A 16688-nucleotide genomic window follows, 5' to 3' on the forward strand; every position below is an offset into this window, starting at 1 on the left:
CAAAAGGCTACTGTTAGGTTTTTTTGGTTAGTTTTCCCTTCTTCATTCTGCTTTGCCTTCTGTTCTTCCCATTTATTATCTCTATACTGTTCACCTTACACTGACCTCTCTTCTTGCATTGTACCCAGAGGTGAAACTGCATGTTGTGTTTTGTCGACATGATTTAAATTTCACTTGGAGATGTTAAGTTGGTTCTGTTGTTGTTACTGCTTAAATTTGCTTTTCTTCTTCTTTTTTGTCTTTCTTCTGCCAAGTCTCAGTTGAAGAAGCAATCAAGATAAACCTAAGAACATTAAGTAAAATATTTTAATATGGCCAAATTATTTAATGATGGTATAAAGAATAATTGAATGACACAAGAAAGTGAGAAAATCCAGGGTGAAAAGTATAGACTGGGTTCTCCATAGGATTTTGTCATGTTTAAAATTAGAGACAGAACATTATGCTAAGTTAGAGAATTTGATGTTAGTCCTGGTTCCAACATACCTTGTGTGTGGCTCTAAGGAAATACCTTATATGAATGAACTGTGTTGTTCTGAATACCTTTCTTGACACCCTGTTGAAATTTTAGCCCCCAAACACCCCCCTTTCCACTGCTTAGTGCTTCCTCATATAGATAGTTATGCTCAGATCCTCCAATTTTTACAGCAAGAGCACGTAACTTTGATTTATGATCCCCTAGGGTATTGTGTTGTCTCTTTTATTCCCTTTTTTTAAGCCAAATTCTGAAAAGTCTGATCATGGTACCGCCATTTTCTCAAGTTACTCTTTTATATTTGTGTGTGTGTGTGTGCTCTGTGTGTGTATGTATGCATGTAGGTAGATAGGTTTTAGATAGTAAGAAATAAGCATTTTCTCCTAGCAATTCCCAAGTCTTCTGTCATTTCATCTCGAATACTCTAGCTCACATCACTAAAGCATACTTTAGTTTGCAAGTTTTTCTTTCATCTCCATAAAGTCATTCCACTGAAATGATCAATAACTCATTGATGGCATCCAATATCTAGTCTCTATTTACATTTCCTTAGTTGTCTCAGAAATGACTTTTTATGGTTAGTTTGTTTGAATCATGATCCAAACAAAATCTATACATTGTTTTCAATGTTCTGTCTCTTAAGTATCTTAGCTATAGCAGTCCCACTTCATTGCTATCTAGGTATTTTTTCTTTTCCTGCCATTGGCTTGTTGAAAGCCAGATCAGTTGTCTTACAGTCTGAATTTATTATTACAGAATAAGCTTTTAAAACACTTTTTGCATGAATCCCTTATCATTTTTCTTTATTTTTATTTTTCTAGAGCATTATTGCCCAATAGAAATATGATGTAAGCCACAGATGCAAGCCACATATATAATTTTAAACTTCCCAGTAGCCCCATTAGGAAAATAAAACGAGGTGAAATGATTTTTAATAATATATTTTATTTAACCTAATATATTTGGAGTATGATCATTTCAAAATGTAATCAATGTATTATTAATGGTATTTTACATTGCTTTTTCATGCTAAGTTTTCAAAAGCTGCTGTGTATCTTACCTGTATTGCTTATTCTCAGTTTGGACTTGCCACATCTCAGGTGCTAAATAGCTACATATAACTAGTGACTGCTGTTTTGAACAAGCCAGGTCTAGAGAATAAAGTCTTGGGGTGCCTGACTGGCTCAATCAATAGAGCATGTGACTCTTGATCTCAGGGTCGTTGAGTTTAAGCTCCACGTTGGGTGTAAAGCTTACTTTAAAAAATAAGTAAATAAATAAAATGGAAGATAAAGTCCTAACTCCTTAACCTGGTATTTACTTACCACCCCAATATGATCCATAGTTTTCTAGCCTCATCACCTATTAACCTCCTACATGAAATGTTTAAACAATGGGATCTTTTCTTGGTACTTCATCCATAATTTCGTTCAGGTGGTTCTCCTTGCTTATACCATCTTTCCTCTTTGTTTCCACCCATCAATTTTATCCCTCCTTTAAGACCCATCTCTTCCATCAAGCCTTTTATGATGGTCCAGTCCTTAGAAATTAGTTCCTCCTCTCAACTTTCATAGCAAGTCCTGTGTGTACTCCTCATTTGCACTCATCCTATCTCACAGGGTACTATTATACGTTTGGATGTGTGTTCTGATTCCCTAATTCCGTAAGGTCTGTAAGGCAGGGACACCTCTTAAAGAAACTAAGCACCAACTATCTTGCCACATGTATGAAGTTGATGTGTATTTATAATAGTTTTGTTTCTCACTATCTTATTTTAAGAAGGTAATTTATCCAATTTTTTTAAATAGGCTCCACACCCAACATGGGACTCTAACTCATGACCCTGAGATCTAGAGTCACATGTTCTACCGACTAAGCCAGCCAGGCATCCCAGTAATTTATCCATTTTATGTAAAACTAACATAGCAGAAATATAAACTATGTTAGCACAATGGTTAAGAGCATGAAGTCTGGTGTCAGACTGCATAGGTTGGAACCCAGGCTCTGTCTCTTACTGGTTATGTGAACATTTTAAGTTAATTAATCTCTATGCCTTGGTTTCTTTCTCTGTAAAATAGGATTAATAATAGTATCTCCCTCTATGTCTGTTGTGAGGATTCAGTGAGAAAATAGTGCCTAAGAGTAGTAAGTACACAGGAAAGGTTAGCTTTTGTTGTTATTATTATTAATAGTGAAATATTTGTTACTCAGTTTTGGATATTAGAACATTAAGAATTCATAGCTGTATTTTAGGAATTTTCAAACAGAGCAAATGAAAGCTGCAAACTATTGAGTTGGAAAAATGATGCCAAACCAAAATGTTTGTTGAACTATAGTTTGTAGATAAATTAAAAGCAAAAAGGGCAAAAGAGGGCAAAAACCTCTTAATTCCTGTGTCATCAGCATCTAACACAAGCGACGTAGGCATATGTTAAATATTTAACTTCAAGATGATTGATCAAGTACTATATCTAGAATTAAATGTAGATATAGATGTAGATGTAAGTATAGTTGTATAGATATAGCAAGGGTTTAAGACCCTTGGTTGTAGTGGTGGTCAAAAACCACGTTCTTATTCAATTCATCACTTTAATACTTATCTGCCCATTAACTAATGTCTACCACACATTAATAAATTCTCACTTTGAGATCCTGTTAGTAAATTGTGCTTCTTATTGATGAATAATATTTGCACTATATACAATGTATTTCTGCTATTTTTATCCTAGGATTATATTTACTTGGCTCTTTCTACTGGTTTCATCACCAACTCTTCTTTAATTTTCTTGGTCTTATTTATCTCTGAGTTTTTAGGATTTTAATATCAGTGAACTAAGCTGTATTTATTTTTAAGTACCACAAACTATTATGGTTATGTTCTGAAATTAGATGATTGTCCCTACAACAACTTAAAATCTATTGGGAAGATAGAAAACCATCAAGAACTAGCTAGTGATGAGATAAACACACACATATACACATACACGTAGTACATATAGAGCCTTCATTCACTTATTCATTCAATCAACAAACCACTTATCGAGTATCTACTATGTGTCCCACACTTTGTTACAAGAGACACAAGACAGTTGGCTGTAGCCCTTATAAAAGCTTAGAGTTTATCTGGGTAAACAGACAATTAAAGAAGCAACTGAAATAACTGAAGAAGTATTATGCCAGAGGAAATACGGGTGCTGTGACAGTTACTAACTTATAGTTAATGTGAATAGAATAAGGCAGATTATTGAATGATTGAAATGAATGATTGAAATCCTTGACTCAAAATGAGGCTAATCCAGGAAGATGCATGGAAGTAGTAAGTTTCAAATATTTAAGTATTAAGTTTAGATGGAGGGAGAGACGAATGGTTAGAATTATAGAAACTTTTTTTCTTTTTTTGGCATGTTATCATAATGCTTTAGACAGTATTGAGAATCAGCCCTATTGAACAATTGTACCTCATCTTTCAGAAATGGTTTTTCATTTTTGCATTTTTTCCCATCACTGGTTGTCTTCACTTGATTTATTCTCTCTTTTGTCTTTTCAGCAGTAATCATCAGTGAACATTCATTGAGGTGGAGCAAGGCAATCCACTAACCTGGAGAGACAAAGAGGTAAATACTTTTGCTGGCACCACACCTGTTGCTGTGTTTTTCTTGTTTGTTTAACTTCATTTGTGTCAGTGTTCTTTCACCCTTGTTTGAGCCCTTTTAGAGGTCTTTATCTTACCTGGAATTTTTGTTCGTGTCTTGCTACCTCTTCACATCTGATGTTTTAATCTTTCCATGAACCTATTAAAGATATCGTCTGTAATCCATCTTCTGTTTCTCTTTAATAATCATAATAAATACCAACTTATTACCCTCACTCACTTCTTTATGCCTTTCTCTTTGTTCTTAGGACCACTCTGGCTTATCTGTGAACTTTCCTATTACCTTGAAATTTGAAACCTTGTGATGATCTCTTCCAACCAAGTGGTAATGTGCATTTATATCCTTTTTAAAATTCATTCTTCCTTCCCCAGTTTAGTTTTCTAAAACTGATTTTTTAAAGTTTATTTTATTTTTGTCATGTAATTGACTCACAGAAGAAAGGTTAATCTAAGTGATCAAAGGGTGTTAATTTGTGGGTTAAAATGTGTTAAACAGTTGATATGAAGTCTGTTTAAGTCAATTAGAGAGTATAATGAAGATGTTTCCAGAGTGTTATGGAACCTTTTGAAGTTAGCTTGGAATTAACTCCTATATTCAACCATGGCACCTGGCTTAACATGCCATTGCATGGAGGTTTTTAAATCTGTATATATTCCAATAGATATGAATAGATCTACATATTTTCAAAAAGTTTGACTTTATTACAAATATTCTTATGTTTTGCTATAGGAAATATATTCATGATTTCATTCATCATTAGCATAATGAAAAACAGGATTACTTTCATATTTTTTTCAAAAATAAAATGCAACTGGACTGTATAGCCAACAAAACATTACTAGGTTGTTTTATATACCTCTTTGTTTTTAAAACTAGGTTAGTGTCATTATTAGAGATTTTTTGATACTAATCTCATATATAAAGGCAGCATTGATAAAGACATACAAAATTTGGTGTGGTCTTTTAATGATTTGTTTCCCCTCCCAAATTATTTGATGGAATGTTATGGAACATTTCAGTATTGGTTAATATCTTTAAGATTTCAAATTAATTAATGTTATGCAGAGTTTAATAATGCTCTGGTTGGGGCACCTGGCTGACTCAGTCTGGAGAGCACATGACTTTTGATCTTAGGGTTGTGAGTTCAAGCCCCACACACTGGGTTTAGAGATTACTTAAACATATGATTTTAAAAAAAGAATAATGTTATGGTTCATTTTAATAGTAGAATACAATTTTTGTATAATGATAGTATTAAGATGAATGACACATTGCAAATTCAACAGTTCAAAATCTGTAGAGGTATGAGGGTAAAATTCAAATTTTAAAATATATTCTTTACTTAGCATCAGGGTTAATATAGTACATTTTTTTATGTGTGTCAGTTTACTGGTAATAAACACATTTAGCATTTCAGCTTCTTCTTGCAACCTTTCAGCTTAATTATTTAGAGAATGATGAAAAACAAATCTTATATGCTAAAGGGACTTCTTCTGTAATGATGGATTAGATGCCAAAATAATGAAGCCACATGGCTTAAAAAATATACTGTAGATGTTTTCTGATGAAAATAGATGAATGTTTTCTGATGAATTTCCACAAAATATCATATTTTAAAATATTTTAAGCAATTCATAGTATTACTTGTTAATCTACTGTAGAAGCACCATGAGTATAGTCTTTTGTAGTTCATTAGCAATTTCTTTAATGAGTTTTTTTGTGTGATAGATAAAGTAACAGACAAATGACAGATTGTTTGCCTTTAATGATTTCCCTGTTTCAAGCCCATTACAAAGCAATTAGAAATCTGACAGCATTTTCACTCTGCATTACTGATCATCTAAAGTGATGAGGAATGAGAGGTGATGAATATTAATTGTATATTTTCATATGATTATCATAAATTATTACCTTGTCTGATGTGCTGCAGGTGAAGCAGGAGCATTAGGGAAAGACAGTCAGATATATTAATTTGAAAGACTATGATTTTTGTCTTTGTTTGTAGTATAAATCCTGATCTGCAGTGTTAATCTCTATGAATATTAACTTAATTTTTGTTTTTATTTATATTTGGGGTAACTTAAATCACTTTTCTTATTTTTGTATAAGAAAAGGAAAAATTATTTCATAGTCAATGTACATGTATTATTTAAATTAAGCATTTAAAACATCTAATTTGAAAATGAGATAGTAGGGGTGCCTGACTGGCTCAGTCAGTGGAGAATGTGACTCTTAATCTTGGGGTTGTGAGTTTGAGGTCCATGCTAGGAGATTACTTAAAAATACAGTCTTTAAAAAAATGAGATAGTGAATTTTGTTGATATACATATATACAATATTCAGATATATCAATATATATATTCTAAATATATTCAAGATATACTTAGATATAGATCTTATGTTACTCTTAGTTTAAAGTCAGATAATACTGTGAAAGAAGTAAGATAAGAAAATATAACCAGATGTAAAAGAAGATTTTTCTAGGTCCTCTGTAACAAGTCCTTCAGTCCCAGTGCATGGTATATGCTGTTTCCCTAGTGTCTTGCTTCAGCGAGATGAGGCTAAACCTGTCATCAGGACTTAAGTACTGTTGTTACTTGGTTCCCAGCCTTGGACTTTTAGAGCAAAGATTGGTCCAGAAACTAGATAATAATCTTTAATACAGGGAGAATTCACAAGCTTACAGCATTTGAAATGATTAGAAATACATTTGGGTTCATTTGACCCAAGTGAATTAATTTATATATATATATATATATATATATATAAGAATTTACCCCAGGTCTGGCCCAAACCTAAGATAAGAACTCCAGAATTTCTATAAATAAATAAATAGATAGATAGATAAATAAATAAATAAATAAATAAAAATTAAAAAGGATGGGAACGCCTGGTGTCTCAGTCCATTAAGTATCTGATTCTCGATCTTGGCTCAGGGGCTTGATCTCAGCGTTGTGAGTTCAAGCCTCTCATTGGGCTCCTTCCTGGGCATGAAGCCTACTTTAAAAAAAAACAAAAAAACAAAAAAACCAAAAAAAAAAAAAAAAAAAGAAGAACTCCAGAATTTCTTGGCTTAGTTCCAGAGATCCTTTTATTCCAGTTCACTGCCTTCATGTGTCCTGACCTACAGGACTATTTTCTTTATTTTTTCTTCAGTTATTAAAATAAATAAATTATTGATTGTAGTCTTGGCTTGGTAAATATAAATATTCCCCCTGCTCTTAGTATTTTTAGTTATAAAGTCAGTTTTATTTGGCAAAACTTTCTCATAATGTAGAAACATTCTAGAATGTTGTAAGATGAGAATAGAAGAGAAGAATTTGACTGCTTTTTCTTGGGAGAGTGGAAGGGAGAAAGGTTGGGGTTTCCCCCAGTTTCCTTCTTGCTTATCCTGCACAGATAATGTCCAAAGGACACTCTCCTCTCTAGCTTGAGAGAATCTCTGATGATTGCTTACATGGTATTTAGACTTAGAAAAATAGTTAAGATGAAACAATTCAGGGACCAAAGTTTCTTCTTCCTAAGATATGTTTAAATAGTAACAAAAGTTGGGAAAACAGGGCTGTTAATTACATAATGAGGAACTGCAATTGTCCTGGTCCAATAGGCAGCTCTGTTCAACATAGCAGTTGGCTCTTGTCTGATTCTGTAATACAGACCAAATTTTTTATTTCCTTTTTCAACTGTCGCCTCTTTCCACCGTATTTATGTGTCTGACCCTCTGTGTGCTTAGCTTGGTGGTCATATGCCACAGAGACGTCTCTTCTTGAAAAATGTGTTCATTTCTTGACTCCACACCCTTGATCTTCTTTACAGGTCTCCCTTTTCTAACTAAATAACAGCTATTCTTCACTACTTAAGCTTTGAGTGTTTTTATGAGCACTTCTAGTTAATTTTGTTTTAAGAGAGAGAGAGAGGGAGAGAGACAGAGCTCGAGCAGGAGAGGGCCCGAGAGAGAGAGGGAGACACAGAATCTGAAGCAGCCCACAAGCTCTGAGCTGTCAGCACAAAGCCCCATGTGGCCTGAGCAGAAGTTGGATGCTTAACTGACTGAGCCACCCAGGCACCCCTGCACTTCTATTTAAATACTATTCCATGGGGCGCCTGGGTGGCTCAGTCAGTTGAGTATGCGACTTCGGCTTAGGTCATGATCTCACAGTTCGTGGGTTTGAGCCCCACATTGTCAGCTGTGCTGACAGCTCTGAGCCTGGAGCCTGTCTTTGGATTCTATGTTTCCCTCTCTCTCTGTCCCTCCCTTGCTCTCTCTCTCTCTCTCTCTCTCTCTCTCAAAAATAAATAAAATATAAAAAAAGAAACCTAAATACCATTCCATTACTTATGAGTTTCTCTAGTCTCAGACAATCCTTTTAATTTAATTCACAAAGCACTCCCTCTTTCTTTCTGAAAATTTCTACCTAAAATGGATTTATGTCTTATCCCAGTGCAGCATCACTTAGTTGAAGCAACAAGCCATTTAAGATCCTTAGGGAAAAGAGGAGTCAACAAGTTGGAAGAAAACTAAGGAAATAAACTTTAAAATTTTGAGACATCTCAGAGACCTAATGTGATGAAGCTAAACATAAAGTAGGTCAAGATTCCTGACTAGTCATCAATAAAAACAGCTCTGAAATAGATCCTCAAGAGAGAGGAAATGTGTCAGTAGCCACTGGTTTTGCAATGAAGCCAGTTTTTACATTCTTTTTTTCTTAACCATTTTTGCTTATTCTGGATTGGAGAATAAATAAAAAGGCTTACAACACTGAAATAGACTGTAATACTCACTTCTTACTTGATAATATGACCTGTCATTCTATCAGAAACAAAGATATTAAGTTCGTTTGGCATATTTGGCTTTTGAGATACTCTGTTGGTTGTTTCCCAGTATTTCATGCCCTTCTAGGTGTTACTAATTGATTGTTTAATTTGTTATTACATGTTCCCAGGTAAAACTAAGCTAATTACCAAAATCATTCTCCCCTTATTTTAAAGAATGATATGTTTCCCTTTTCCAGTCTCCAGGGATATTTTTCCATCACTTTAAGATGGTAAAAGCAGAGGGACATAGTTTAAAAGCTTGGGGCGGGGGGGGCGGGGGGGGGAAGAAGAATGACAAGATGATGGTTTTGTTGTTGTTGCTGTACCTTTTGCAGGAGTCACATCATCGGTATAACCTATTCTATTCCAATAAATATCTGATTAATATCTTAATTCATTTTTTTTTTTACTTCTTAAAGTTTAAATTTACTATCTCCCCTAGGAAAAAAAAGTTGATTTCTCTTCAATAAGAGTAAATAGGATCATGTGTATGCTTGAGAAGGATGCTCCTCTTTGCTAGTTCAGTCAGTCCTTAGCCGTTAGGGTGCATGGCTTCTCCAGCAAGGAGTTAGCACAAGGTGAGCTAGAGAGTACTGCTTTGTCACCTCTTATTTGACTCTCTGCCTAGATGGTGATCTTTTAAAATTTTTGAATTCTCACTCTAGGAGAATGTTACATGATAGTTGTTATTGAAACAAATTGGAAGTCCAAATTAATGTGATTGGATTTGAAGGATTTCTTGCCCAGTAATAGTTGAGCAATATTCCTGTTCTGTTTTGGTTGGTTTACCCCACTACCTTTCAGTAAGATTTCAAACTTCATGGCATAGCTTATAACACTGCCCCTCTCCAGCCCTATAAAATGTATGGTAATTCCTCTTAAGCTGTAAGTATAAAACTCAGAACACTTTTTCAATGTACTTTCTGTGACTTCTAGGGTACCTGTAAACAGGAAGATTATATTTTAACGAAGGGAGAGGAGAAAGGAAGGAACTCTTTGAACTCCAATTTAGAACATTGGCATAAATATTTTCAGATTATTGATTCAAGTAGTAGTTCATGGGTTAGTATTAAACTTCTTGAGCTTTCTTTGTGATCAACAGAGCTTCCAGCTTTTCATGGTCATGGTCAAGTGCTACATTTAATGCATGTGAATAATAAACTTATGCAAAATAAAAGGGAATTTCATGCTTATGAGGAAAAGAAGTTTGTGCAATTTTATCCTTACCTAAAGAACTAACCATTAATGTAATATAAAATCAAAGGAGTTTTTTTTCCTGTCTTCATTTAGGAAAATTGACATGAAAACCTTACGATTTCCCATATAGTGTTTTGAAACTTTTTTGAGCCTGCTTTATTGCTACATGAGAACCTTTTATTTCTAAAGCATTAGATGTTTCTCTCTCTCTAAAAAGGAAGGAAAAGCAAGGGTTGAATAACCTTTTACCTATAAAATATGCATATTTGTGAAAAAAATGTATACATTTGAAAAATAGAATGTATTTTTATGCACCTATTTATTTGTTACTATGGCAACCACCACACTGCCTAGTATTTATGTTGTCTGAGATTCAGAACACCTTTTCAAAAAAATAAATATGCTAGAACCAGGTACTGTATTTATTTTGAAGCTTAGAAAAATATTTATTCTAATGCATATTTTTGAGGAAAAATAGCAATAAATAATGTAAACTTCAACCTAGTTTAAATGGTCCCTTTTCTGGTGTATGTTTTTATATTCAAAATAATTACATTTTTTTCCTTGTTACAAAAATCAGAATGAAAATAGAAATAAGAATTTTTAAAACTTATGAATCAATCTTAAAAGGTGGCCTCTTGATTTTTCTTATTTTTATGACAGTATTTTGATCCGTAACACATTTCTGAAAATATTAAACAAGAACACTTAGATAAAATATTTAATGTTAGCTACCTAAATCAGAAAATATAAATAGTTTGCATTTCTGATTGCAGATGGTTCTTTGATACCTATGAATAAAAGATTTATATTTTGCATGTGAAATGAGAGGCCTTAGTTTTCTTAGTTTATTTAAATTATTTTCTGACATGTGTGATACATAAATATAATTTCTTAATGTTAAACATCAGAATGGAAGTTATGAAGCATAAAATCAGACATGTTTCATGTCACATATTACCTGTTAAGAAAAGCTGCAATACAACATTTAAGTACAACAGAATAGTGAGCATATTGTCTCTGATACTTGTAAACAGGATGGATCTGTAGTTTCACAGTTTATGTTGACAGTATCTTTGTGGGAAATGTAATTATCAAATGAATTATAACATGTCCTAGTATTAAGATTATTAATAGTAATTTTAATTGCTTTTTTCAAGATAATTGGATATGTTCTCATAAGTATATGGGAAGGGGGGTATTGGGCTAATTGGATATGTTGAACTCAGTTATCTGTAAAATATCTAGAAGTTTAACATATATATGCTATATTTTAGGAACTTCTTCTTTTAATTGAATGATTTGTAAGTAGAATTAAAATAATTTATAGCCCACAAAAATCTCTCTGATTATCCCTTAATATTCCTCATTGAGTCTTAATATGATGAAGAATTTAAATAGTGATAATTTTAAAAATTAAATTTTCACTACCAGTTAGAAAATTACTCTAAAATTGGTCAGGTTAAGAAATAATGGAATGGGTGCTTTTAGATAGGTTTTCATATACTATTTCTGGTACCAGTGCACCCATTGGTACATTTCTAAAAACAAATCCAATTTGGAAATGAATATCCACAGCCTTAAAATTGTTCATACACTTTGATCTGAGAATATAACTTCTAAAACTTCTTAAGAAACTTTTCTGTGGTGTGGTCAAAGGTTCATATAAGAACCACAGCTTTATTTATAATAGGAAGCATTTGGAGCAACTAGCTAGCATATTAAAAAAATAATAAAGGGACTCCTGGGCCTTTAGGTTAAGAGTCCGACTCTTGATTTCAGCTCAGGTCATGATCTCATGATTTGTGAGATTAAAACATGTTAAAAAAATAATACAAATATGTTCTCAACAAATATTTAATAACATAAGAATATTCTCATTCAGTGAACACAACTGTATAGAGACTATATATATAATATGGTCACACTTTTGTTTAAAGAAAACATTTATGATTATGTAAAATCATAAATGAAAGTCTGTAAGCAAATACACAAAAATTATAATGGTGGCTAACTCCAAGGGTAGGAGATTATAAGAGACTTTATTTTGGGGAGCCTAGGTGGCTCAGTTGGATAAGCGTCTGACTTTTGTTCAGGTCATGATCTCATGGTTTGTCAGTTCAAGCTCCATGTCGGGCTCTGTGCTGCCAGCTCAGAGTCTGGATCCTGCTTCAGATTCTGTGTCTCCCTCTCTCTCTGCCCCTCTCCTGCTCTCACTCTGTCTCTCTTTCTCAAAAATAAATAAACATAAAAAAAGATTTTTAAGTAAATGAAAAATAAGAGGCTTTTTTTGTACTTTTCTTTCTAATATCAGTATGGACATTTTGATAATAAGTCCAATTATCATCATTCAAGTTGTTTTTAATAGGGCAAGTTAATGAAAATTCTGTTTATGTTCATTCATGAAAATTCAACTAGTGGAGAAACAATGTTGTTTTGTTCAACATTGAATTCATTGTCGATTATTTTTTTAATTTTTAAATTTTATTTAAATCCAAGTTAGTTAACATAGTGTAATAATGAATTCAGGAGTACCATTTAGTGATTCATCACTTACATAGAACACCCAGTGCTCATCCCAACATGTGCCTCCTTAATGCCCATCACCCATTTAGCCCATACCCATACCCCAAACCCCTCCAGCAACCCTCAGTTTGTTCTCTGTATTTAAGAGTCTCTTATGGTTTGCTTCCCTCTCTGTTTTTATCTTATTTTTCCTTCCCTTCCCCTATGTTCATCTGTTGAGTTTCTCAAATTCCACATATAAGTGAAATCATATGATACTTGTCTTTCTTTGACTTTTTTCACTTAACATTAATACCATCTAGTTCCATCCATGTTGTTGCAAATGGCAAAATTTCATTCTTTTTGATTGCTGAATAATATTCCATTGTATATGTATATACTGCATCTTGTTTATCCATTTGTTATCTGTTTTTTTTTAATGTTTATTTATTTATTTTGAGAGACAGTGAGTGAGTGGGGAGGGCAGGAAGAAAGGGAGATAATCCCAAGCAGGCTCCATGCTGCCAGCACAGAGCCTGACGTGGGGCTCAAACTCATGAACCATGAGATCATTACCTGAGCAGAAATCAAGAATCAGAAGCTTAACCTACTGAGCCACCCCATGCCCTGCACCCCCCCCCCCGCCCATTTGTTGGGTATTTTAAAGTCTGGGAAGAGTTGGTACTTAAATATTTGATGGATTGAATGGAGTAATGATGGATCAGGAATTAACAAAGTGGTTTTAGGGAAAACACATCTGGAAGACCACAAAGATAGATGCCTTCTTTATGTTTAAGTAAACTTGTTTATCATAATAATGGGTGACAGGATAATGAAATGATAAGAATGTGCAAGAACTGCTCTGCTAACCATTGTTCTGGTAGCATAGAATAAGGCAAAAAGTTGGATGGCTGGGTTTATCCTAGTATGTTTAGTTTATATAGTTATATGATTATTACTATTAGAACAAAACATTATAACAGGAAAAATAACTTATTTGAGAGTCTGGAGCTCAAGTCCTTAACCTTCCCAATTTTGTTTTTCCAGTTGAACTATTATTTTTATAACACAAATTTTGATAACATAGGTTTCCACTGGAATACAACTATTAAATTCAAAAATTAGAAAAATAGACTGTTCTACAGTAAGCTGTATTACTGTTGCTGAAAAATTCATTAAAAATAATTAGCAGTCTAGGTGATTAATATACATTTTATATGTGTATACAACACAAAAGTAAAATTTCATGAAGAAATCAAGTGTTTTCCTTCACTGAATTGAATGGTTGGTCTCTAGACAAACTCTGTGAGAGATGAGCCTTTACAAAATGAAATATCTGAAAGGATAGCCTTCCACATGTCTCCTAATAAGGTCATTATCTTGGACAATATTTTAATATACCTGAGGGTGGAACCACGGGGTATAATAGCTTTTACTGTGGTGTGGAGACAATTGTTCAACACTGGGGGGAAGTTAATGGCAATTAAATCAGTGAGGGAAATCAGGTGACAAGAAATATGGTATTCCATTGGTGGAATGCTACAGTAGTCCTCAATGAACAGATACACATTCTGACTAGATGAAATATGGCCAAGAGTTATACCTAATTTCCAAATGTGCATTGCTTGAGACTGGTCTTTGGAGGTTAACTCTGACTTTTATCCCGTTAAATATGTACAAGCTATCTGTGCTGGAAACTATAGAACAATGACCTGAAGCCTTTTTTAAAATTAAAGCTTTTTAAGATTCACAGCAGTATTGAAGGAAAAGTACAAGATTTCCCATAAAAACCCCTACCTTCACACACACAATCACTCCCATTATCAATATGCCCCACCAGAATAGTATATTTGTTACAACTGATAAACCTACATTGACATCATAATCACCTGGAGTCCATAGTTTCCATATTGCTCACTCTTGGTGTTGTGCATTCTATGGGTTTGTACAAATGTATCCATCATTATTTTTCAATGGTATTTTCAATCAATTTTCAAATGGTATTTTCACTACTGTAATAATCATCTGTGCTCTCTCTGTTCATTCCTACCTCCCCAAACTCCTAACAACCACTGATATTTTTAATGTCTCCACAGTTTTGCCTTTTCCAGAATGTCATGTAGTTAGAATCATACAGTACATAGCCTTTTCAGATTGATTTCTTTCACTTAATAGTATGCATTCAAGGTCCCTCCATGTCTTTTCATGCTGTAATAGTTCATTTCTTTTTAGTACTGAATAACATTTCATGGTTTGTTTATTTACCCATTGAATTCAGAACATCTTGGTTGCTTTCAAGTTTTAGCAATTATGAGTAAAGCTGCTATAAACATTCATGTGCAAATTTTTGTGTAGACATACATTTTCAAATCCTTTGATAAATGCCAAGAAGCATGATTACTGACTCATGTGATAAAAGTATCATGTGATAAAAGTAAGAAACCACCAAACCATCTTCCAAAGTGACTGTACTGTTCTGCATTCTCACCAGCAATGCCAATTGTCAGCATTTGGCATTGTCACTGTTGTGGATTTTGGTCATTCTAATAAATGTGTTAGAGTTACCTATGTTAGTGTAGTTTGCATGCCCCCGATGACATATGATGTGGAGCATCTTTTCATATGCTTATTTTCCATTTGTACATCTTATTTGATCTGGTGTCAAAGTCTTTGCCCCCCCCCTCCCCGCCGCTTTCTTAAAGTTTATTTATTCATTTTGAGAGAGACAGAGAGCAAACAGGAGAGGGGTATATATATAGAGAGAGAGACAGAGAGAGAATCCAAAGCAAGTTCCACACTGTCAGTGCAGAGCCTGATGCAGGGCTTGAATTCATGAAATATGAGATCATGATCTGAGCCAAAGCTTAATTGACTGAGCCACCCAGGTGCCCAAATCTTTTGCCCCTTTTTAATCAGGTTGTTTGCTTTCTTATTGCTGAGTTTTAAGAGTTCTTTGTATATTTTGGGTAACAGTCCTTTATCAGATGTACCTTTTGCAAATATTTTCTCCTAGTTTGTGGTTTGTCTTCTCATTCTCTTGATACTGTCTTTCACATAGCAGAAGCTATTAATTATTTTAAGATTATATTTTTAAGTAATCTCTACACCCAATATGAGGCTCAAACTCACAACCCCAAGATCAGGAGTCACATTCTCTACTGACTGAGCCAGCTGGGCACACTAGAAGTTTTTAATTTTAATACAGCAGTCTAGCCTATGATTTCTTTCATGGAGCATCCCTTTGGTGTTATAGCTGAAAAGTCACTGACATACCCGAGTCATGTATGTTTTCTCCTACTTCAATTTCTAGGAGTTTTATGGTTTTGTGTTGTACATTTAGTTCTTTGATTAATTTTGAGCTAATTTTTGTGAAGGATATGAAGTCTGTGTTTAGATTCATTTTTTTTTTTTTTTGCATGTGCAAACCTAGTTGCTATGGCACTATTTGTTGAAAAGATTATCTTTATGCCATTGTATTGACTTTGCTCCTTTGTCAAACTTAAGTTGGCTATATTACGTGGGTTTGTTTCTGGGCTTTTTTAGTTTTTCTCATATAGATCTTATACATATTTTATTAGATTTATACTTCAATATTTCATTTTTGAGTGCTAATGTTAGTGGTAATGTTTTTTTAAATACAAGTAGAATTAATACACAGATTAGTTTCAGGTGTACATTATAATGATTTAACAATTGCATATATTTCTCAGTGCTCATCAAGTTAAGTGTACTCTTAACCCCCTTTATTTCACCATACCCTCACCTACCTCACTCTGGCAACCACCAGAGTTTGTTCTCTATATTTCAGTCTGGTTTTTTGTTTGTATATTTTCTTCTTTGTTCATTTGTTTGGTTTGGTGTGGTGTGGTTTTTTGAAGTAATCTCTAGGCCCAGCATGGAGCTTGAACTCAAGATCCTGAGATCGAGAGTTGAATGCTCTACTGACTGAGCCAGCAAGGCATCCTGCTTTGTTTCTTAAATTCCATAAATGAGTGGAATCATAAATATTCTTCATTCTCTGATTTATTTCACTTGGCATTATA

The 16688-nt window shown here is 33.7% G+C and overlaps 1 protein-coding gene across 2 annotated transcripts in view; it reads left to right on the plus strand.

Moving 5' to 3' along the window:
• The window catches only part of DCDC1 (doublecortin domain containing 1), a 480273-nt gene that overhangs the window by 1055 nt on the left and 462530 nt on the right, over window positions 1-16688 (plus strand). For both annotated transcript variants that reach the window (XM_049648784.1, XM_049648790.1), the window contains exons 2-3: window positions 4023-4089; window positions 4376-4452. In XM_049648784.1, the coding sequence (XP_049504741.1) occupies window positions 4432-4452 (21 nt within the window). In that variant the 5' untranslated portion in view covers window positions 4023-4089; window positions 4376-4431. The remainder of the gene's footprint in view (window positions 1-4022; window positions 4090-4375; window positions 4453-16688) is intronic.

Source organism: Panthera uncia, chromosome D1 (assembly GCF_023721935.1).
Source record: "Panthera uncia isolate 11264 chromosome D1, Puncia_PCG_1.0, whole genome shotgun sequence".
NCBI lineage: Eukaryota > Metazoa > Chordata > Mammalia > Carnivora > Felidae > Panthera > Panthera uncia.